Raw genomic sequence first — 24,246 nt, 5'->3', positions numbered from 1 at the left:
TAATGACAAATGCTATATGGAATGACACTAATACAAGCAAGACAGCAAACAAACAAACAAAAATACAAACAGAAAAGGCAATCACGGATAAGCCCACAGAAATGAAAGTTTCCACATCATACATTCTTTAGAGCAAAGTTGCATTTTAGTTGAAGGACTCTGAGCCCCGAGCATATGTGAAACAGATGACTTGAGGCTTAAGTTAAAGAAGTAATCACTTATAAAACTTCCAATTTATCAGCTTTATCAACATTAATTATTCATATTGTGTTTTCTCCACACAGCACATTGGCCAGAAAAATGTCTGCTGTGGATTAATCCCCGTTTTCCATTTGGAATTAAACACTAAGAAGTGGTTTTATATAGAAATCTTTATCATTTAATTCAGCCACTCAGACTTGGCTGAAGTACGGCTTGGGCAAACAGCCATATGCGATTTGTTGGGATCAAAGAAAATTCTACAACTCCTCAGGGGAGGTAGTTGGTTTATGGTGTCTCATGAGCTGCTCATCAATCACAGCAGCCAACGTATGCATCACACTCATCAGATCTAGCATGGACCCCAGACAAGATGTAATTAGGCGATCTTGTTTTAAAGTACCTCTTAAATGAAGATGTGATACGAGAGAACTACCATGGAAATTATGGTTGCAATCAAAGTTAGAGATCTTACTCCAGGATCATCTTGAGTGAAGTGTGCTCCAAAACTTTAAAGATGCAGCCTTCACGATCTGCCACATTACATTCTGCATGTCTTTACTGCTGAAAACTTGACTTTTATATGCTTTTATCTTCAGAGTGTATGACCTCGTGAAATGTCTGGCTTGAAACCTGGGGAGAATATTCATCAGTTACTTACAGTTGACAACCACGTTGACATATTTGACATCAGGCGTTGCGACGTCATTGCTGGCCTTGCATTCATATCGTCCCGCTTGGTTTCTCATGATGCCTATAATGTCTAGGTACTCCTCTCCATCCAGTGGCTCTGCTGCAGGTGATAAAAAGAAAAGGAGGCAAGAAAGAGAGGACAAAGAAAGGCAAGAGAAGGTTAGATATCAAGCTCGAGCAAAAAGCATTTATCATGCTTGAAACATGACATATATTTTATAAAAACAGACATAATAGGGATACATTAAACAAAGGTGCAGGGATCATATCATTTGTAATCTGATCTGTCTCCAGACAAGCAGCTACACTGCACTGACCCTTCAGTTGAACAGCCATGTGCTTCATTGTGAATAACTTATGCTTTAGAAAATCTAAACAGATGGAGTATTAAAAGAATTCAACCCCCAGTGAATATGGCAATCAAGAACTGAGCTATCCAGACCAAATTCTTTTGTCAAACCAGGGTATGGCTGCACGGTGAGGCAGGGGGTTGGTGATGGAGCCTCACAGCAAGAGGGTTCCTGATTGGAATCCTCACCCACAGCCCAAAAACATGCTTGCAGTGTTAATTTTGACAGCTGTCTTTAATTTGAGTCTTAGTCTTTGTCTTTAGATTAAATGCCTTTTAGTTTTAGTCACATTTTAGTCTTTTCAACCTTTTAGTTTTTGGTTGACGAAAACTCCAAAACATTTTAGTCTCCATAAAAATTCCTTACATTTTAGTCTAAACTATTAGTCCAAGCACCCACTAAACCTGGGGTCCCTGCTTTCTACAGCTGAGAGGCAGAAGAGCTACAGATGCATTTTATTTTTGACAGATTTATCCACAGTGGAGAAATTTGATGGATTTTGAATATCCAACGAAGTCTAAACTTACTTTTAGTCAATTATAGTCATCAATGGTCTATTTTTGGCTAGTCTTGGTCTAGTCTTTCTCATGAAAAAGGCTGTTGAACATTTTTAGTCACAGGTTTAGTCGATGAAATTAACACTGCATACTTGTTAGGCTAATTGGTGACTAAATTGCCCATAGGTATGAGTGCAGATGGTTTGTCTTTATAATACAGCCCTGTAATTGACTGGCAACCAGTGCAGGGTGCACTACACCTCTCGCCCAAATGGGACAGGCGGTATAGATAGAAGATGCATGGAGCCATGGTGTAAACATGTTAATTCTGCTGTATAAACAAGCATTTTCAATTATTTGCCCTTTAAATTAGCTTCATTGTTCAGCACCAGAGTTTGCTACTTGTTCTAGAAGCATTTTTTGTCAGTGCTCCTAGACTCCTCAGTCAAACTGTGAATAGACACCCTGGGTTATATTATGACTCATTTACAAAAAACAAAGATCATCTTTCTTGCAGCATAATGTATAAAAACTGACCTTACCTGACCTAGACAGAAAAACAAAATCTAATTTGTCTACTACAAATTTCTTATCATAAAACTATATGATACAAGACAAGAGGATACAATGCAATATAATACAATATCAGGTGTCTGTTGAAAAGAGATCTCTGATCTCAGCAGGACTAACCTGACAAAATAAAAGTTAAACAGATAGAATATGAGACTAGACAACATAATACAATACCATACAATACAATCAATCCATTCATCCATCCATCCATCCATCCATCCATTTTCTATACCTCTTTTCCCATTGGGAGTCGTGGGGGGCTGGAGCCTATACCAGCAGTCCAATACAATACATTAAGAGACAAAACGAAACAACAAGATACAATACGAGAAGTTACCAGATGAAACGAGACGAGACGAGACAATATGTTGCGATTCAAAACAACAGTTTATAAAACGATGAGATAAAATATGCTATCTGCCTTATGCTATGATATACTTCAATATGCTATGATACACTACTGTGTGACAGGATACGCTTTGATAAGCAATGGTACAATACGCAATGCTATACTTGTAAAAAATGCAGCCCTATATGCTGTAGGGGCACAACACGTACGGATATAGAACGCTATGCTATGATAAGACAAAACACTGTGATACACTACACAAGGATACGATATGGACAGCACAGTATGACACGCAATGCTGCGATACAATAAAATATGATACAATATTAAAATAATAATTTACGATATGTTATGGTGGGGTATGGCTTGATACTTGTAAAAAAAAAAAACAGCACTATATGCAGTAGGGTCGGAAATTGCAGGGTAACTCCGATACATATAATATGAAACTATTGGATGTGATATAATCATAGACTATAGAAAGAATTGGACAAAGCCTGTGTGACGTTAGCTGTTTGATTATGATAGGTGGACTCAAACAGCTCTTGAAGCCAATCCACGGCGACTTCCATATTGAAATCGATGTCTCAACCGAAATTTGGATCAACCTAACGGCCTGCCCACTAAGCTATCCATCTGGTTGACAGAAACATAGCTTCTGCCTTTCAAGCTATCTGTCAGTCAAATAAGACACGCCTATCAGTGCACAGTGAGGTTTTCCCTAAATATAATCTAAACTATTGTGAAAATAGTACATGTGCTCATGAAGACATTAGTTAATGAGACATGTTTGGTTTTTTAACCTGGCTGTAAACCAGTTTATTTCTCTTGTAACAAATGGCTTTTTAACAGGTGCTCAGACGGGACTTTCATTGTTCCTGCAGCCAGCCTCAAGTTGACACTTGCAGTATTGCAATTTTTTGCACTTACATATTGCCTTCAGTTTTCAGGACCAGAGGTTGTTGCTTGTATATAATACAATATTATGACATATGATGCTATACAATATGATATGATAGTCTACAAATCTGATGTAATCTGATGCAATATAATTCAGTATGATGCCATGCTATGCAATATGATATCATGTGGTACAATTAGATGTGGTGCAACAGGATGCGATTCCATATAAGGGGATGTAATGCAGTATGACGTGATGCAACACAATATAATACTATGCCATGTGATGGACTACAAAACAATATGTTGTGATACCATAATACCACTATACAATAAGATATGATGAAATACAAGATGTACATTATAATATTATGATACAGCAGTTCAATGACACATCAGGATAACTCACAAATGATAATGTTGTGCTAGCTTCTTTTTTAGAGACGCATGGGATGGGATGATATTGGGTTCTTCAAAGACTTAAAGTGCTGTCAAAAGATCAATAAAAAATACTGAACATGCTTTTACTGAGCAGATATAGAAAGGCAGATCAGTGATTGGGTAAAGATGTATTTGTATAAAGGGGTAAAGGAGGCTTTGCTGGATTACTTCGCAGGGTTATTTCAGCATCTCCCAGGTTGCTTTGCAATTCCACAGTACAAATATTACTGCGGGAAGTCAAAGAAATCACCACTTTGGTTAGCATTAAAGTGTACAGAGTGCTTGCCCTAAAAGCACTTTGATTCAACATTTTTTTTTAACTCTTTTCTACATTAATTTTCACGTGTCACTTTGCACCAAGGATGCCTGCTGTTCAGTCTGGTATCTTGCTTTTTTCTGCTACTGTGAAAGAAACAGATTTTTCCTCTAAACTATATTCCACAGTATAATATTACCACAATGCATTACTAAACCCAGCTTCCCCAAAGACTGCTGCTATTATTTGCCACCCACGCCAGATTGGCATGGCCATTAGTGCAGAGGACAATAAGGCACTCTATTACTGATAAAGCCAAATGGCCAGGCTTATTAAGATGTAAGATCCTCTCAGAATTTTCAGGGACAAGCTATACTTAAGATATTATATGATGAGGTAGAAAATAGAATCAGATTTCTTATCAAAATAGCTAGAAAGTCACTTTCAGAATTGCTATTTGCAGAGGATTTTAAAGTGTCAGTTTGCTCAGAATGAAGAAGCTCAGTTTGACATGATGTCTAAGCATGGAGGCTAAAATTCAGGATGTCAGCGCTTAAAGCCAGGGTCAGACACCTGGCTTCACAGAAATAGGATATGTGGACTGTTTGCTTGAATGCAGATAAAAGTGCACACTTTAGACAGCTTTAGAGAGCTGCTTTCTCCACAAATCTGGCCAATCCTTGTGTGGGCCTTGTGCTTTGCTAGTTAAAACAATATGCCTCCATATTCAAGTATTAGAAAGCTATTGTGGAAGGCAGTTTCTGATGCTGCTGAACCCATCACATCACAAAGCGTTTGGGTAGGAGCATTCAACCACCTTTAAGTCCTTTGAGATCTGTTTATGATTAAAGGCTAAATAAATAAAGCATCAATTTGAACTACAGCATGCTTCCATGCATACACCACAACAGAGGTAATTAAAATTCACAGTGAGGTCATGCTGAAAAAAACCCCAGATGAACGACTTACATTTACTCTCCAGCTGAAAGCACATTTAACATTCAACAACTTGCTAAGCTGACTTTTATTAGTCCTTTGTCTGGAAGCTTCAATTAACCGAGGAATAATATCTGCAAATGTCAGACAAAACATCTGAACACAGTGCGAGAAAACCGCAGAGACTATTAGACAGATATCCCACTAATTGCTTAATGAGGGATCCGGCTAATTAGCCATGTAAGGAACGCTGCATCTCAGCATCTCAGCATCTCATTAGCAAAGACGCCATGTCTTATTACAAATCTACGGATGGGTCAGAAGGAAGAAATGGAAAACTCTTTGATGTGCTGCCATGTTAACTGCACGTCAGTTTTCATCATAAGTAGAGATGGCATTGGTGTGAAGGGTCTGAGATGTCTTTATTTGGGATTGGTTCGCTCATTTGGTGGAAAGGTGTGAAACTCTGCAGTTTGTGAGAAAAAGATGCGATAATGAATCCTCTATATGCTTTTACCATATGTTAGCACTTTTACAAAAATGCACAGCTTGGATCTTTGACTTTACCATCCATTCCAGGTTTTTTTCATGGAATAAAATTATCAAACAATGCACGGCAGCTTAATGAGAAATCATCTGTTTACAGCTAGTGTGGCAATGGTGCAGATTGGTCAATAAGACACAATTATCTGCCCTGAACGAGTAAAGGATTCTCCTGGGACTCTGCAAATGTTACAACAGCAATAAGATTGGCTCATTCTCCCTTTAATATCAGAAAAAAATCTTGGTAGTGGAAATAAATAGCACAGAGAAGATCTCCATGGTGAATGGTAAAGGCTCACTGTTTGGATCAACTGTAAATGTCAAATGGCTGCATGCTCTATGAGAGCAAAATGCTGCAACCTGGGAAATGAACTGGGGACTTTTGAGAGCAAAGCTGTAAAACAGCTGTTTTTGCTGCACGCAATGAAATGCTTTTCCTTGTTGCTTAAAGACCCTGTAAAGTGAAATCCAAAGTTTTTGTCTTAATACTCTAGAGATGTTGGAATATAATTACTGTAAATGTAAAAACACTGAAACCTACATGTGACTGAATTCTTAATTTAGAAAGTTTTTCACAACTTTTCTGGCTTGGTTTAATTTGTGCAGGGCCAGTATGTGGGCTTGTGATGTCATGAGCCCACAGAGGGGATGACCCCGCCCCCTAACTAGGGGTGGGTAAAAATATCGATTAATCGATGCAGCCCAATATTTCCCCCCTCAATTCAATATCGATTCAGCAAATCCTCTGAATCGATTCACCTCCTGGCCAGTGGGGGTCACAGTGCGTGTGATTCGCACTCGACCAAACAACAACCAACCATAACCATGTTATGTGAGGTTTATCACAATTTCCAAGAGGAAAGACGTATTATTAAAGTTTACATGCACTTTACTTTTTCAGTATTTATACAGAACTGGCATGTTTTTTACTTTTGTACTCCTTACGCAGAAATAAGTTATTATTGTGCAAATGTTTATTTTCAGATGTTTTATTGCTAAAAAATGTGAGGTGACCTACCACATATGTTCACATGGGCATGAAAATAATTATTAAAAATTGTCAACAGGTCATTTGTGTATTTCTACTTTGTACTGAATCAACATGAAAGCATTTAAATCAATATGGAATCGATATTGAATTGAATCGCGACCTAAAGAATCGAAATCGAATTGAATCATGAGGTTCTTAGCAATACCCAGCCCTACCCCTAGCACTATGATATAAAATCACAGAGCAGTTCATCTCAGTACAGTCTGTTGTTAGCTGATGTCACTGCCTTTACTGGAGGTTTATAGTCAGTTTAATGCTGTCTTTTGTTCATTGTGAGGTAAATCTGCCAAATCTATCGGCCACAGTGGTCTATGGATCATTTAAAGCATTATGATGGAGAGTTGAGCCAAAAATGGACTTTGTCTCTTATTCTGAGGTCAAAAAAGGTCAAGATGCAGAATAATGGTGCGTTCTATCCTCCATTCAGATTGTAACATTTTTAAAACCTGAGAGGATCGTATGTCACCTGAGTGGGCGTGGCTTCATCTCATTCAAGAGACACTCCCACACCATCCTGTAATCCTGTAAGATTTTACTGCCTCATTTTTTATGATTTTGAAGCTTAATATTATAAACTTAGAAATGTTTTATTCGACTGAAATTTGACCTGGGGAGAGAGACCTAAGGAGAGAGAGCAAACACAGAAGCTAAGCTACAGTGCCTATAAAGAGTATTCACCTCCTTGGAGGTTTAACCCTTTTATTGATTCAATAAATCAATCAAGATCAATATAATTTGGCTTTTTTTGAAAATTTCAAAGTAAAGGAAGTGACTGCATAAATATTCACCCCCTTTAAAGTGACTGACCTAATTCAACAGAGGTTCCCCCCAACTTGTGCTAGTAGTCTCCCAATTAATAAAATGAGGATGACCTGAGTGTAGTGAATAGATTTCAAGTGACTGTGGTATAAAGACACCTGTGCCTTGAAGGTCTTGTCACTGACTAATCAGTATTCCTGGCTACCATTACACCACGAAGACAAAATAACACTCCAAACAACCCAGAGAAAGAGTTCCAGAAAAGTATAAGTTAGTGGATGGATGCAAAACAATTTCCGAGGTACTGAACATCCCCACTAAGTTCGTTTAAATCCATCATCAATAAATGGAAGGAATATGGCACGTGTCTAAATCAGGATGTCCTCACAAATTGAATCGTTCTTTGGTTCTTCACCAGTCAAAGCTTTATGGGAGAGTAGCAAAGAGAAGCCATTGTTGAAGAAAACTCATTCAATCTCAGTTGGAGTTCACTAAAAGGCATGATGGAGACTCTATGGCAAGGTGGAAGAATGACCTAACCCATGGTCTGGGACTATATTAGAAAGCTGAACAGATAGAAAGATGAACAAGAATAACAAACTCTATAGTCATTAATGTGCTGCTTCTCTCAGTTAAATCTTTAAACATGTTTTGCCTAAAATGATCTCAAACTGGGATGCAGACATATTAAGTAAAGTCAGATGGTAAATTACACTATTGCTAAAGCCATTTGAGAGAGCTTTCGTTGCTGTACTTTACTCTCATTTCATAAAGAAGTTTTGCCTAGTTCCTTTCATCATCCAAGTCAGTCTGTTCACTGCCATTGTTTACAAGGTTGCAGTACTAAACCACCGCCTCATTCTCCTCAAATGAGGCAGATTGGTGTGGTCATTCTCTGACAAGGAACAAGCCTTTCAGGTTAAACTTTAGAAGATGGATGTCAGACACAATCTGGCCAAATCAACAGCTTTACAAGGTTACTATAAACCTTAACAGCTGATCAGTGTGCTACAAGCAGAAGGACACAGATATGAGTTGAAATTATACAAAAACAAGGTGGCTTGCTTGTAGAAAAATAAAACCCTGTTGCTTTGTTCAATACTGGGGGCATTTAACCCAATGCTGGTCTTTAAGCTGGATTTTTCTAACCTTGCAAAGCTGATGATTTTGCCAGATTCCATGTCTATCATCAGGCAGATCTATCTTGCAAAGCTTCAAGCTGAAAAGATAGTGCCCAGTCTGAGAAGGGACAGACCAATCAGCATTAATTAAGGAGAATGATAGCTATTGAATAAAATATTCCCAAAATATTTCATAACTGAGATGAAAAGTAGACAGAGGAGACTCGGGTGGCTTATGTTGAGCTGTTTACTAGTCTCAGCCCAGGAGAAACAGTGACATCTACACGTTGTGTGGTTGATGCCAGATTTCTAATGAAGCCCAAAGTAATTCACCCTTTTATGCCTTAAGGTCAACCTTAAGCTTGATCATGACTCAAAATATGATTACACTGATTGATATCAAGTGTTAAGACATTCTGGGTTCAGACTGTCTCTTTTGAAGGTCCACAAATACAAGCTGTGAGGCAACAGCCTTGGCTGCAAGAACAAGCAGCATTTTATCTAATTCAAGCTGGTGAGTTTAAATTATCAGCCCAGGAGGAGAGGAGAGATAGTCCCCGCTCCTGACCATACAGCTTGACCTGGGACCTTGAAGAAATTAACCATCCTCAGAAGATCTTTGGAGACACAAAAATATTAGAAATATCAGCAATATAGGAAATTTACAAAACAGCTATGGGTGTTTTTTAGTTGTACTGCAAGCTCACAAACAATGATGACTGATGTAGCAATCAGTTGGGGTATAGCCACAGCAGTAGAATTGAATCATATGTTTTTTTTAATGAAAAGAAGATCAAAGAATCACACTGAAAGCTTTTCTTTAAGGATAAAAAGGTTTTGCGCTTTTCCTAACTGCCTTGGCATGAGTTTGTTTCACCAACAGGCTCTACTAACAGTAAACAATGATAGCTTCTTTGTTGAGTGTACTCTCTGGAGCTGCACATGCCCACTACATCATATAATTTTCGCTCTGATTGGCCCTTAATGAATGAGACGGACATAACATTCGTCCAATCATCCTGTGGGATTAATTTCTAAGGTTCTGCCCGTGACAAACATAGACTATGAGCATTGTGCCAATGGATGCAAGACATATCCCATGAAGCACGAACTGCACAAAAAGTTAGAATTTATTTTGATTCATCTGACCACAGAACAGTTTTCCATTTTGTCTCAGTCCATTTTAAATGAGCTCTGGCCCAGAGAAACAGCAGCATTTTCAGACTGTGTTCACATACGGCTTCTTCTTTGCATGATACAGCTTTAGCTTGCATTTTGCTGGTGTCAGGCTGAAACCTTGTATCTCCAAAATCTTCACTTCAGGATTTGAAAAATACTTTTTTTTTAGATTAATCTGACACTGAATAGTCATAGTCAGGATCTCTTTGAAACTTTTTTAGAGCTCTAAATTTGGTTAAAACTCACTGAGAGATGTTAAAGGTGACCAATAGCACTGATTCGTGAAAAAAAAAAAAAATCATGAAAAGCCAGTGATTTGTTCACAGACAATGATTTCTAGAAGTGTTCCTGAGCCTATGCAGAGATTTACAGTACAGAGTCATGCCTGGTTTTTATGCAGTGCTGCCTGAAGGTCCCAAGATCACATATTAACCATGGCTCTTGTCCCTTTATTCCTCCAGATTCTCTGACTCTTTTGATGATATTATGTACTATAGATAGGGTAGTATTGAAAGTCTTCAAGATTTACGTTGAGGAACATTTTTCTGAAATTGTTCCACAATTTTTAAACGCAATTTCCCTCAGATTGGTGAGCCTCTGCCCTTCTTTACTTCTGAGAAACTCTGCCTATCTAAAATGCCTCTTCTATATCCAGTCAGTCTACTGACCTGTTGCCAATTAACCTAATAAGTTGCAAAATGCTCCTCCGGCTGTTTTCCATCAGTACAATTTACATTTCCAGCCTTTTGCTGCCCCATCCCCTGCCATCAAATTTAAAGTGAGCTAATATTTTTTGTAAAAGTGGGAAAATTTCCAAGTTTAATCAAATATGTGTTTATGTGATTAAAAATCTTTGCATTCTGCTTTTATTTTCACAGCACTTCAACTTTTTGGAAGTAGGGATACACAACTCTAGTCCAACCAGTATTGCTTTAAAGTTTGAACACAGAATATCTACAGCTAAATGTGTTTTCAGTGTTAGAAATAGTAAGAGAAAGAAAACAACTGAATGATCCAAACCAAGTGTATGATGGAGATGGGGGTCAGATGCTACAGTATTATTTTATACTGATTGAAAGATCAGTAGGATCATGATCAAAGATGAAACCTGATCACATTTATCTCTCCCTGGACGAACTGCCAGGCTAACTTGATTGGAGAGGTATGATGGAAAATGTGTTGCCATGGAAATTCTATTGAAGCTCAATCTCTTCTTCAGTCCGTTGGTTTGGTTGCTGGATAAAGGTAGAGAAAAAAACAGGTGACTGCAAAGATCAAAGAACAGAGGAGGAGGGAAAGGAGAGAATTTAAATGAGGGATGATGAAGTGGCTCAGCTGTTTTTTTCAAGTGCAGCAATTAACTGTCAGTAATCTCACCTGGTGTGTTTAAAGAGAAGCTCAGTAATTAAGTATGAATGGAATTTGATGTTTTGTCTGCAGAAACAATTGATTACAACACAACATTTCACGCATCTTTGTCTGCAGTCACAGGAGAATACGGCTTCTTGCACATGAAGTGTTTGTTTTACATGTTATCTTATTAAAGAAGCTTAATGAGGAATGATTGGTTAATCTTGTCTCTAGGGAACTGATTAGAGAGAGCAGTGTATGGGGTTATATACGTATCCACACATGCCTGGGCCTCTGTGTGGAGGCGTTATATCTCTATGGTGAGTAGGATCTGGCATGAAGGAGCTGAGGTGAAGACACTCTGCCTTGAAGGCTTTCAGGGAGCACTGAGAGCGGTGACTGATTCAAAGTGTATACATTAGAAAAGCCTCATGAATCCTGACATTACACTGTATTATATTATTACATTTCCATGCTAATCTGAGCTGAGGAAGGAGAGTGGATGTCAGAGAAGAGAAGAGCATTAAATAAGGAAAGGAGAGGATTGAGGCTCCCTTCTGTCTTCATTTTTACACATTCAATGTTTTATAATTTTTTCGAAGACAGTTAAAAGCATGTCGGTGCGTGTAATGCTAATGCAAATGTGCAAAAATTAGATTGTGTAGCATTTGAACACGCTCACATTTCCTATTTAGCATCTGAAATTACAGACATGTGAAGCCAGAGGCAGTGTGATGAAATACTAAGGTACTTGGCCACACATCAAAGGCAGTGAACTACCTAATAATATCACTACATAAAAAGCCTGGGATCACCAAAGTCACCAATATTACTCTCTCTTGGAGCACTGATTATCCCTGCAAAATTTTACGATAATATGTCCAAAGATATAACCTCATTGTGCTTAATTAGGGCTGAGTACTAACCTCAGTTCAAAATAACGTGTTTTTGATGGTCCCAAATGACTTTAACCTGCAATAACTTTTGTAAAGTTCCTCAAAAATTTCTTGCAAGACAACAACAACACACTAAACACATCCACATACAGACATCTAAGCTTGCCGCCCCCTACTGGCAACAGGAAATCACACAGTTTGGTCATTTGTTTATTCCTCTATACTGTGCTGAACGTATCAAGCTCTGATATCAACGTAAAGGCATCAATATTCATCCAAAACACTGACATGTGACATTTAAGGGCACCTACTGGCAGATGGCAAGCATTTCCATATCTCGCCATGTGACAGGAAGTAAGCGTAACTCTCATATGAAGCATTTGATTGGCTTTAAATTCACATGTATGATCAGAACCTAGACCTCTACACATTCAAAGGTCAATTTCATCATTTTTGCTGTGGCACTCCCTAATGGCAACAGGAAGTGATACATCTGGGTCATTTGTTTATTCCTCTTACTGTGCTGAACCTATCAAGCTCTGATTGCAAGGCTAAGCCATTAATATTCCTCAAAAACACTGAAATGTTACATTAAAGATTACCTTACTGGTGATGGCAAGCATTTTCATATTTTGCCATGTGACAGGAAGTGACCGTAACTGCCATACGAAGCATCTGATTGGCTTTGAAATTCACATGTATGATCAGAATCTGACCCTCTACACAATTAAATGTAAATTACATGGTTTTACTCTAGTGCCACCCACTGGCAGTATCCAGTTACACACTGACCATAAAACGTCCCTTTTTCTTTTAATATTATCTATATTATTATTATTATAATGTTTTCTTACTGACCCAAACTCTTGATGAGCAGTTCTGTCCTATATAGAAAGTGCAACATGTTTATTATTTCACATCTGACGACCTGGGAGGTTGCTAACACCCAACTTTTGCTGTACACCTGTGATTGCGACACAACATGGCATGCATCGGGGTGCAAGGGCCCTTCAGTGCAGCCATAGTTTTTATATCCTGGGGGATACTGTCATGAATAAAATCAGGTGTAAAGTTGATGCCCATTCACAGATACAGATCATTTGTAAAAACAAATGGCAACATGCTGTGACAAAGACCCTGACCATGAAGTAGTGAAATATTGTTCCATATTTCTTATGATTTAGGGGGATTTTGTTTGAGGAATTTTTTGAAACATATAAGTTCTTGTAGATAAAACATGAAAAACTGGATTTTTACAGCTTTTATCATTAAACATTGACTGTTCTTATCCTGGAGGATACTTTTACCAGATAGGGGGTATAAAACAAGAAATGATCTTTCTTTCCTCCAAACAGGAGCAGTTTAAGTTATCTTGAGGCCCCAGGCAAAAACCAATATGAAGCTTTTTTTCCATTTTGCTTAAAGCAGCACAGCTAGTGGAGAACATTTGAAACATTTCTTTCCAATCAACAAAGAGACAGAAGTACACAACTTCAAGACATTCTCAAATATGAGCAGCACTTACTCATTACCTCTTATATGAGTAACAACATCACTCAAAGTCTCAAAAATGTCACAAACAGAATTTTAAAAATGCATTCCTATGACAGGTGTGCTGACAGTTCTACTTTCACAAATGTGGCTTTTTTGTCCTATTTTGTCACACAGTAATCCACTATTTTATGGTTTTGATAAGTCTATGTAGCTCTACCTTGCCAGAGTTTAATTAATATGAGGCCAAAGTAGGGCTCTTTGAGGGGCTATGATCTCAGTAGGGGATCCAGGTGTCTTTGCTGGGGATTCTTTTGGACTGCCATTTAAAGCACCCTGGGAACCTTATTCCATTCTAAATACTCATCTTAAGTTTAGATCTAAGTTTTGATAAACACCTCATATTTGATGCTCACCTTTGTCTATGTTTTGAGAAAAGGTTTGAAACTTATTTTTCCATGGGGGGCACTGAATTCAACACATCCCCAAATTTCCTCACTGCATTTAAATATCCACCATTTCTGAATACTTTACATGGCTATACTATGTATGGTATGCTAAAGGATTAAAATAAACTACTTGTTCCAAACGTAAAGCTATGCAGAAAATCTAACTGCTTTAACAGCATTAAAATAAATCAATACAATCATTTATTAGTTTGAAAGGTCTAGTTAATAATTCAACACAAGCAAATATAGCTTTTGCTTCCAACCCTAGGGACTGCATTATCACTCAGCAAAAAACAATATGCAGACAGAGAGGCTGATATTGAACCAGTGATGCTGAAATACTTAAACCTTAAAAGAATATCGGCCTGGCTCAGTGAACCAAAGAGAAACACAGTTTGATCAGGGTGAACACAGGTTATTTTATTTTACTCCAATTACTTTAATGTTTGTTCCCTTGAGTTTAATAATTTTATGCTGTGGGAATTGTCAATATTGCCTCATATTTTGTATGTACTGTAAAAATTCATACTACCTTTACATCTCTTTTTGCCACACAGTGCAAAATGATTTTATAAATTCATCATGGCCAATGTAATTTGGCTTTTTGACAATAAAATTTACAAAAAAAAAAATGTTAATGTCAAAGTGAAAACAGATTTCCATAAAAGTAATGCCAATGAAATCAAAATATGTATGAGAAGTATTGGGCTGGATTAATATTCAACCCTTTTAAGTCAGTATTTAGTAGCTGCCCTTTTGGCTGCAATCACAGCACTGAGTCTGTGTGGATAGGTCTCAATCAGGCTTTCTGGACACTGCAATTTTACTTGATTCTTCTTCTTCTTTGCTCAAGTTTTCGAGATTGTATGGGGACTGGGGCATGACCAGCCCTTTCCAAGTCCAGCTACACATTCTCTGTTGGACTGAGGTCTGGACTTTGACTTGGCCACTACAGAACATTCACCATGTTGTCTTTAAACCCTTTTTGAGAAGCTTTCACTGGATGTTTCAGGTCATTGTCTCGTTGGAAAATAAACCATAGATCTCTTGGAGACTGAATAAGATTGTCCTAAAGGATATTCCTTTATCCTCTACCTTTTTAAGCCTTCCAGGATGCATCCTCACAACATGATGCTGCTTCCACCATGCCTCATATGGTGATGGAATGTTTGTGGTGATATGAAGTGTTTGGTGGTCGCAAACATAGTCCCTGTCTGATGGCCAAAAAGCACCATTTTGGTCTGATCAGATTAAAGAACTTTCTTCCACTTGACCATAGTGTCACATTCCCAGTCTGACTTCACTGGCAGGCTGCACTCCTGCCTGCAATCATCTCACTGATGCAGCACACCTGATGGAGATCTTCAATCAAGAAGGTACTTAGACTGAGGGCTGGCAGCATGCTGCTGCCAGAACATCTTTGTTCTCTTGGAGTTCACAGCCAGGTAATGTTTTTGAGAATTGCAAATAGATTTAGTGTTTTATTTAGCCTCTTAGTTTCCTGTTTGATCAGATATCAAGAGTGATTTTTTTTTGTTTGGTTCTGCTTTGAACTTCTTCAGTCCAGTGTTTCAACTCTACTGCTGGGTTTAAGTCTGCTTCTGGGTCCTCCACTACTTCGTGTCACATGGAGCCTTACACAGTCACTCAGTTTATGAGGAAGGCCTGATCTAGACAGATTTACACCTGTGCCATCATCCTTCCATTTCTTGATGATGGATTTAACTGAACTCCGGGGGATGTTCAGTGCCTTGGACATTTTTGTATCCATCCCCTGAGTTACACTTTTCAGTAACCTTTTCTCTGATTTGCTTGGAATGTTCTTTTGTCTTCAGGGTGTAATGGCAGCCAGGAATACTAATAAACCAGTGACTGGACCTTCCAGGCACAGGTCTCTTTATACTGCAATTGGGTACACATTCATTGCATTCAGGGGATCACCATTCCATTAATTGGGAGACTGCTTGCACCAACTGTTATAAAAAACAAACAAACAAACAAAAAAACATGTATTGACATAACTGAGTTATAAAATCAATAAAAAGGTAAAATATCTATGGGGGTGAATACTTTTTATAGGCACTATATATTACTATAGCTTATTGGCACAGATAATTGGCCTACTGTCCTTGTCCCAGCACAGGCAACAAGGGAGGATCGATTTATTGATGGAAGTTTGTTTGGCTCTGTGACAGTAGATGGGGATACCCAATTTCAGTTAGTTACTATTGGACCTTTCTTGCTTTCCATATGAAGTCATAAACCAAAAGAAATGATTACAAGTATTCTGAACATCTGTATTTTCATGTAAGCTCCTTCAGCATAAACTTGGTCTTGTCGGTCTTGCTCTATTACTTGCCTTCTTGATACTTTCATCTAATTTTCTTCCCAGCTTTCTTCACCCTCTTCAATTCTTGGGTCAAAGGCCTACATGAGAACTGTTCAGCATGCTCAGAATGCCAATGCTGGTTTTGAGAATGAGTGAGACATACAAGAGTCATCAGCCTTCAGGTGTTAGTCTGACTAAGAAATTCAAGTTAGTATGGTTTCAGCTGAACTAACATGTTTACATGTATTTCAGAGGTCCAGTTTTGGTTAGACTAGTGGTCAGAGTTTAACATCATGTAAAAGAACTGAGTGCTGTGAATCATGTAAAACTTATCAAAACATTTAGAATCTTTGTCTGTTTGCGAATAAAACAACAGGTACATGTGGATAAATAAATAAATAGATCTTGACTTTTAAAAAGCCTGAGGGCATTTTTGGCAACACCAAACTTTTCCCACATTCTTTCTATCTTTTTGTGACTCACAAATTCAAGCCTGCTGCCTCTTCCACCTGAACAGCTGTGACTGCAGGTCAGAGTTGGAATCCCTGCCAAATATCAGTGTGTTTGTTGCCAACCTTTGATTACATCTCCGCATTGGAAATCTTTTCCTCCAACATCTCTCCTGGTATGTAAGTGCCAATAGCCTTGAGCTAGTCTTACAATAGAAACCAGCAGTGAAGAACATGGAGGAACTATCTGAGAAAGAGAAGTTTCTATTTTCTACCATGAGAGAATGGCTTTAGCACAACACAAACTCATGGTGGCTGAAGTATGTTGTACTTGGAGAGCCCTGAAATAAGGAGGTTTGGTAGCTGAAGCATTTTTCTTTCAGAAAAACTGATAAGAAATGTACTTTTACAGTTAAAATATTTTATTTAACTGTGTCAGTTGTTCTGTTTTTATTAAGCACTCTCCTATCTTATGGGCTGTAAATCTCGTCTAAGCATGCAACTATGAAAAAATACTGTTAAAGAGCGTAATGATTGAGAACCATTACTTTGCAAGATGCTGAAAACGAATATACAGTATCTGATATGGAAATTTGAAATACTCTTAGTAAACCCCTCTAACTCTAACATTAGTGGGAAAATGTCTCTGCTTCAAAAGATTTCCGCAAATGTAAGCCACGTACTAATTCAGAATTAAAGGACACATTAGCAGATAATCAAGTTATACAGTGAGCTGCATTACAGCATCCTCCAGCTAAGAAATGAGAGCCTAAATGAAGCATTACAGGCAGCCTATCCATTATCCAAAAGCTTATGAAAATTGCACGAAATTTGAGAAGCAAAGTCAAAGGTTTGTGACTGTCTAAACTGCAAAACCTGCCGTGTTTACTGTATACTTCTCTCTCAGCACACCAATTATGTTTTAAAGACAGCGTACGGTACTTAAACTTGGACTTTAAATCCAACTTTCACCCCTTTTTGGCCACCTCAAATTGTTTTTCTGCCATTCTCTAATTTGCCATGCTGGAAAGACATTGCATATAATTGCTGTCTTTTCCTACTCATTATACTGTTTAAAGCCCCGTGGCCTCGGGGATAAGCAACAGCAGGCTTTTGTGAGCAAGTTGGGGAGTGTAGAGGGGCCTGGAAAAGTTGTTGTCTCCACAAATGCCTGCTGGATACTGATTTGCATTGCACTAGCAAGTCTGTGGGAACAAGTACAGTTTTCAAGACCTCCATGTCAATTAAAATCCTCTAAAAGATGGAGGGACTGCAGTGGGACGGAGGGGCACAGGATCACATTCTGTCAGTCTAAATGTGCACGCGGGCCCTGCACCTCCCAAAGCAAAAAAGAGGGGGGACCAGACAGGGGAGAGACGGAGGAGGCGGAGGGGATTTTGAATCACAAACCAGCAACTTCAGCTGGCAACTGGATAGTGCTCATTTGCATATCTTCATGCATCATTCATCAGCATCACTTTTACCACAGTGCGAAACATTACATTTATTTCCTCAAATGCTAATTTATGTTAAGCAGCCCATTTGAGAAACTTCAGAGTGGAGAGGCATAAAAGACCCAGCAACATTTATTTTCTTTTGTCTAAAACAGTGGGACATATTTGTGCCGGTGTCGGTATACGTGCATCCATCGCTCCCAGCTGGACCGTCAGTGAGAACAATGGATGTATGTTTAAGTTCAAGCAGGCTGTGTTTGAACAGTTTGTCCTGACTTTACAGTACAACGCCACTCACCAGCATTCTTTCTGCCAGGACTCAGGTCAACACATTATTACCGAATAAATATCTTCATTGACACATTCTCATTAGAGATAATGGAAAGATGATGACTGACCTCCAAAACCTGATGAGTCTTAAGCTCTCTTATGACTCTATTAACCCTGGGTTACTGACAGCAAAAACATGATGCAACATTAACAGCAGCAGACTTATATGCTTAGTGTAATGTAATTTTTTCCCATGTATTCAAATACAAGAATATCCATATATGCGCAATCAATGCTAAATTATCATTAAAATTATGAAACAACAGTATTTAAAAAAATTATGTAAGAAGAAAAATGGTAAATGGACTTGCATTGTGCTTCTGCTTAGCCTAGTTTGAATATAAGTTCTTACTTAGGAAGGTTTATGGGTCACTAACAAGTGTTGCACCAGTTGAGATAGTTTCAACCTAGGGTTAAGTTACAACTTTAATTTTAAACTCAGCTCCTAGTAGGTGTAAAGTCAGCCATTGGAGGATATTAAAAAATCACGTTATTTATGATTTTGCCCTCACTCTCACTAGTAATTTTAAACCTGCTCAAGGTTTAAAGTGTTGGCTTTAGTCAACATTACACATTATATTTTCAGTTATTAAAGGAATAAAAGCAATTAACTAATCTTACTACTAAAATTGTTGGCGTGCCTGTGTGTCTCTATGTCTGTGTGTATGTCTTGATTTGCACACCAAAACTTTGCTCCATTTTCCTTGATACCTCTCAGAAGGCTTCTTGGGTGTTCTGGTTTGAAACTGGTGCCATAAAACCATAAACATGTACAGATTTTCAATAAAATCCAAAATTGTTGCACCTTTTGCTTCAGTTTGCATCAGATTTTGCCACAATGTTGCCTGACCAATCGTCATGCAGCTGTCATTCCTTAAAAGCCTAACCAGGGACAAGGACTGCAAGTTAGCCATGGCTAGAAGTCTTTCATACATTGCATCAGTTGTACTGTAATTAAATGCAGCAATGCCTATGTATCGCCCCTACAAATAAACTAATAAATAAATGAAATATTTCAAATCTTTCATCCTTTCTACTGCTGTCAGTCTGTCATTTCAATATGGATGCTGCAGCCCTCCTCCACCCCAGCCACCTCCATTCTGTTCATCAGCATCTAGTCCAGATCCTTAAAGGCCTCATTCTTATCCTGACTTCCTCCTCGATGCCACCTTATTTGTTTCCCAGTCCATCTTCTCAGAAGTCTACTTCTCATCTGAAGAGGAAGATATTGCAGGATATTGCAGGCATGCAGGTATTACTGAGAAGGATGTCATACTTCAATTGACAACCTTGATGAGAGCATGTATTGCAAATGATGACATTAACAAAAAGAAAAATATGAAGGAGTAACACAGAAGTCTTAACTTCTTTTGCATAAAGAACGGAGACAGCAATTTCATTATAATATACACTCTATTGCCAAAAGTATTCACTCACCCATCCAAATAATTGAAATCAGGTGTTCCGATCACTTCCATGGCCACAGGTGTATAAAATCAAGCACCTAGGTATGCAGACTGTTTCCACAAACATTTGTGAAAGAATGGGTCACTCTCAGGAGCTCAGTGAATTCCAGCGTGGTACTGTGATAGGATGCCACCTGTGCAACAAGTCCAGTCGTGAAACTTCCTCCCTCCTAAATATTCCACAGTCAACTGTCAGTGGTATTATAACAAAGTGGAACCGATTTGGAACGACAGCAACTCAGCCATGAAGTAGTAGGCCACGTAAAAGGACTCAGTGGATGCTGAGGCGCGTAATGCACAGAGGTCGCCAACTTTCTGCAGAGTCAATCACTACAGACCTCCAAACTTCATGTGGCCTTCAGATTAGCTCAAGAACAGTGCGTAGAGAGCTTCATGGAATGGGTTTCCATGGCCGAGCAGCTGCATCCAAGCCATACATCACCAAGTGCAATGCAAAGCATCAGATGCAGTGGTGTAAAGCACACTGCCACTGGACTCTAGAGCAGTGGAGACGTTCTCTGGAGTGACCAATAGTGCTGCTCCATCTGGCAATCTGATGGATGACTCTGGGTTTGGCAGTTGCCAGGAAAACAGTACTTGTCTGACTGCATTGTGCCAAGTGTAAAGTTTGGTGGAGGGGGATTATGGTGTGGGGTTGTTTTTCAGGAGCTGGGCTTGGCCGCACGGCTCCAGTGAAAGAAACTCTGAATGCTTCAGCATAGCAAGAGATTTTGGACAATTCCATGCTCCCAACTTTGTGCTAACAGTTTGGGGATGGCCCCTTCTTGTTCCAACATGACTGTGCACCAGAGCACAAAGCTCCATAAAGACATGGATGAGGGAGTATGATGTGGATGAACTTGATTGGCCTGCACAGAGTCCTGACCTCAACCTGACAGAACACCTTTGTGATGAATTAGAGTGGAGACTGAGAGCCAGGCCTTCTCATCCAACAGCAGTGTGTGACCTCACAAATGCGCTTCTGAAAAAATGGTTAGGAATGAGCTGTCACTTAAGTTCATATGCGAGTCAAGGCAGGTGAGCGTATACTTTTGGCATTATAGTGTATTTCAGAAAAAAACAAGAAGAGACATAACTTGTCGCCAGTGAATTTTGCTGTTTGTAAAATATGTGGTTATGTCATGAATGAATGCACAAGGTCATAGCACCAAAAAAGTCATCTTTCATTTGCAGTGACATAAAAAAAGACTGGCTATCTTTTTAGACATATCAGATCAATTTATACAGAATCATGTTAAAATTAAATTAAAATGATCTCTGACTGCAGGCAGATTTCAAAGCATTAGGATTAAGTAATGTCAGTGTGTTTGTCATCGGATTTTTGAAATAAATAAAAAAAACAAATAAAACAGCACTGACAACATTTTTCCCCTCTGGCAGCTAAGGACAAATCGATTCTGTTCTGAAATGCCTTAATTCTTCTGAAATGAAAGCACAGTTGTTATCCTTGTAGAACTCCTCTCACTAATGTGTTGTGTTGCCTTGAATGTCCTTCTGCACTTGGCAGAAAGCCTGTTTATCTCAGAAGAAATCCTGCATGAACGAAAATCTTTTCAGCAGTTTAAGGACAAAAGGAGAACTTCCACTTCTAGTCACAAGCCATTTGCTGCCACCGCTGCTGGCAGTGAAGAAATAACACAGGTGTTGGAGCCAAAAACAAGACGGCTGTTTATTTGCCGCTTCTTGAGCCGAGGAAATGATACGCACAGCGGAGCGTCGCAGCCGTCTGTTTTTCAGAACGCTGTGATGTTCCCTTCTCTATCTCATTTTCTCACTCTCCTTTTTTTTTTTATTTACTTTGACACTCATATGCCTTTGTTGTTTCTTTGAGGAAGCTTCAGTGTGGCCACACATTGTACCGGCTGTAAACCTCATGGTTGTACTATTTTAGTGTGAGCCTTTAAAAAGAGATTAATTGTTGATAAAACAGAATAGGATTTAGTGATTGAATTCCCATGAAGGGAAGTGTGGTTGTCTGCTTTTCTTACCCAGCTGATAAACGGATCTAGTCTATTGTTGAGGGAGCACTTCTCATTACTGTCTGGATAGATTCAATGAGCTTGTGTTTGCCACAGGAGAAGAGGCTTTTTGCTAAGCAAGGTCAGACAGAGCAGCACTGCTTACCTCTCTATCTGTGTTTGGATCTGCACTCTCTCTTTTTCTGTTATGCACACACTTCTACATCCACAGACACATGACAGCATTATTCATACACTCACTCCCCTTCATGCCATACCTGACATGGACTGTGAAACTAGAAATCTGCTCTCAGTAGGGTGCAGGGCTTTGGTATGCGTGGTGTCTAACCTTCTCTGTACCTTCCTGTCCTTCAAAGTGGTAACAAAAATGGAGTTTCAATATCACAGAGTTGTACTGAACTTTACTTAAAACTGGAGATGCAATAAATCAGTATGAAGATTTGAATTCAAAAAGATACAATTTTCAATTTTGATATGGATATGTCACATTTTGTGCTACTTAAGTTGCAAAAAAGCAGAATTTTGACACTTGGTAAGGCTTGAGACATAAATTTTGAATTAAATGAGAAAAGGTATTTCAGCAGTTTACTGATGTTAAATTTCATGTTAGATTTAGTTAATATTTCAACCAATGTTGTTGAGAAAATTACAAGTAGTAGATGGACTTGCACAGACATCCTACCACACATCCATCCATCTAGATGGCGTTGGAGCAGATCCCAGCTGTCATTGGGCAAGAGGATGGAGAGAACCCCATTCTGCATGGGGGGGACTCCTCACATTTACCGTACGTGATTCATGTATACTCTTTGTATTTAAGCAGAGCATGAACCTCTTTTGTCGTTACACTTCCCCAAACAATGTCAGTAGCCTGAACACCTGATAGACTGATTCATACATCCATTGCATGGATATATTTAACATTCATGTAGGAAACCTTGACAGACCAACCAGAGCAGCAAGACAAAATAAGGTAGCATGCATGCACAGCTCCAATGCTAACCCGAGCTGCACAGGCTAACGCTGCAGTAATGCCTCAACGGCTGAGCTTCTTGTTGATTAAAATTCATGCTGAAACCTATCAGGGGAAAACATCTTCTCTACCAAGAGAAACTTTCTATGTGGCTCTTTGTGCTTGTTTAAATAAAGAAATGTGGTTGGGGTCTGATAAAACTGCTGCTTTTCTAAAGCTTCATCTGAGCTAATTGCTACCTTGGTGGCAGCCATTGCCATGGGCTCAAAGTACAACTAAACCCAACTTATTCTCCTTACCTCCCATCCCTTTTTTATTCTATTTCATTTCTTGCAATTTGCACTTTGTGTTTTTGATGTTGTGTTTCTGTCCATATTGCTGCCCCCTGTGCCTTAATAGCCCATCAGGGACAAATAACGTGTTTTGAATTGAATTTAATAGAATTAAATTTAATGACGCTGATTGGTCCAAGCAATTTTCAGTTTGGCACAAGCGTTGTAGACTGGAACTTTGCAAGATGGATTGGATTGATGACAGCCATGGAGTCTGGCCAATCCATCTGTTTTGCAAGGTTACCATGTCATTGCTCTGCCTGTGTTTTCTTATCAAGGACACAGTCACACTGACTAACTCATTTATTTAATTATCTCTAAAGCAATGCCAGGATATGCACTTTTAAAAAAGTTATTTTCTGTTGACACCTTTTTGTAAAGATTTATTTTGGGGCTTTTTTTGCTTTTATTGTAGAGATGGGACAGTTGATATAGCTGGACACAGGGATAAAAGGGTGGGGAATGACTAATTACTAGGCTATCTGTGCTTCATTTAAATAAATAATTTTCTAAATGAATACAATACCAAGACAGATTTTATTCACCCACCAACTTTAACCAACGTTTTCTCTTTTAAAAGTTTTGATTCAGGCACCATTTGAAAAGTACCCAGTCTCAGTTGTCATTTGGCAAACAAAAACACATGCAAAATCCTGATAAATCACTGAATCCATAGTAAATTCTTATTTTCATGTGTATGCAAGATCTGTGAGTTGGCATTTGTGTTCTGGAAAATTTGCAGCTAGTTGCTAAAGTTAAACTCTCTTAAAGTAACCGATTCACTAACAGACTACATTATTGAAGAAGGTTACCAGGGGGGAGCAACTTTAGCCTCTACTGGTATTGCTGCTGTTTTTATGATTTTGTACAAATTACTCAGT

General features: G+C 38.7%; 1 protein-coding gene across 1 annotated transcript in view; it reads right to left on the bottom strand.

Annotated features, from left to right (window-relative positions):
- LOC121517600 (limbic system associated membrane protein) overlaps positions 1–24,246 on the bottom strand; it is a 446,474-nt gene that overhangs the window by 34,103 nt on the left and 388,125 nt on the right. The window contains exon 5 of the mRNA XM_041799496.1: positions 860–991. Coding sequence (XP_041655430.1) covers positions 860–991 — 132 coding nt within the window. The remainder of the gene's footprint in view (positions 1–859; positions 992–24,246) is intronic.

Source organism: Cheilinus undulatus, linkage group 2 (genome assembly GCF_018320785.1).
Source record: "Cheilinus undulatus linkage group 2, ASM1832078v1, whole genome shotgun sequence".
In the NCBI taxonomy this organism is placed as follows: domain Eukaryota; kingdom Metazoa; phylum Chordata; class Actinopteri; order Labriformes; family Labridae; genus Cheilinus; species Cheilinus undulatus.
This window is presented reverse-complemented; position numbering and strand designations above follow the sequence as displayed.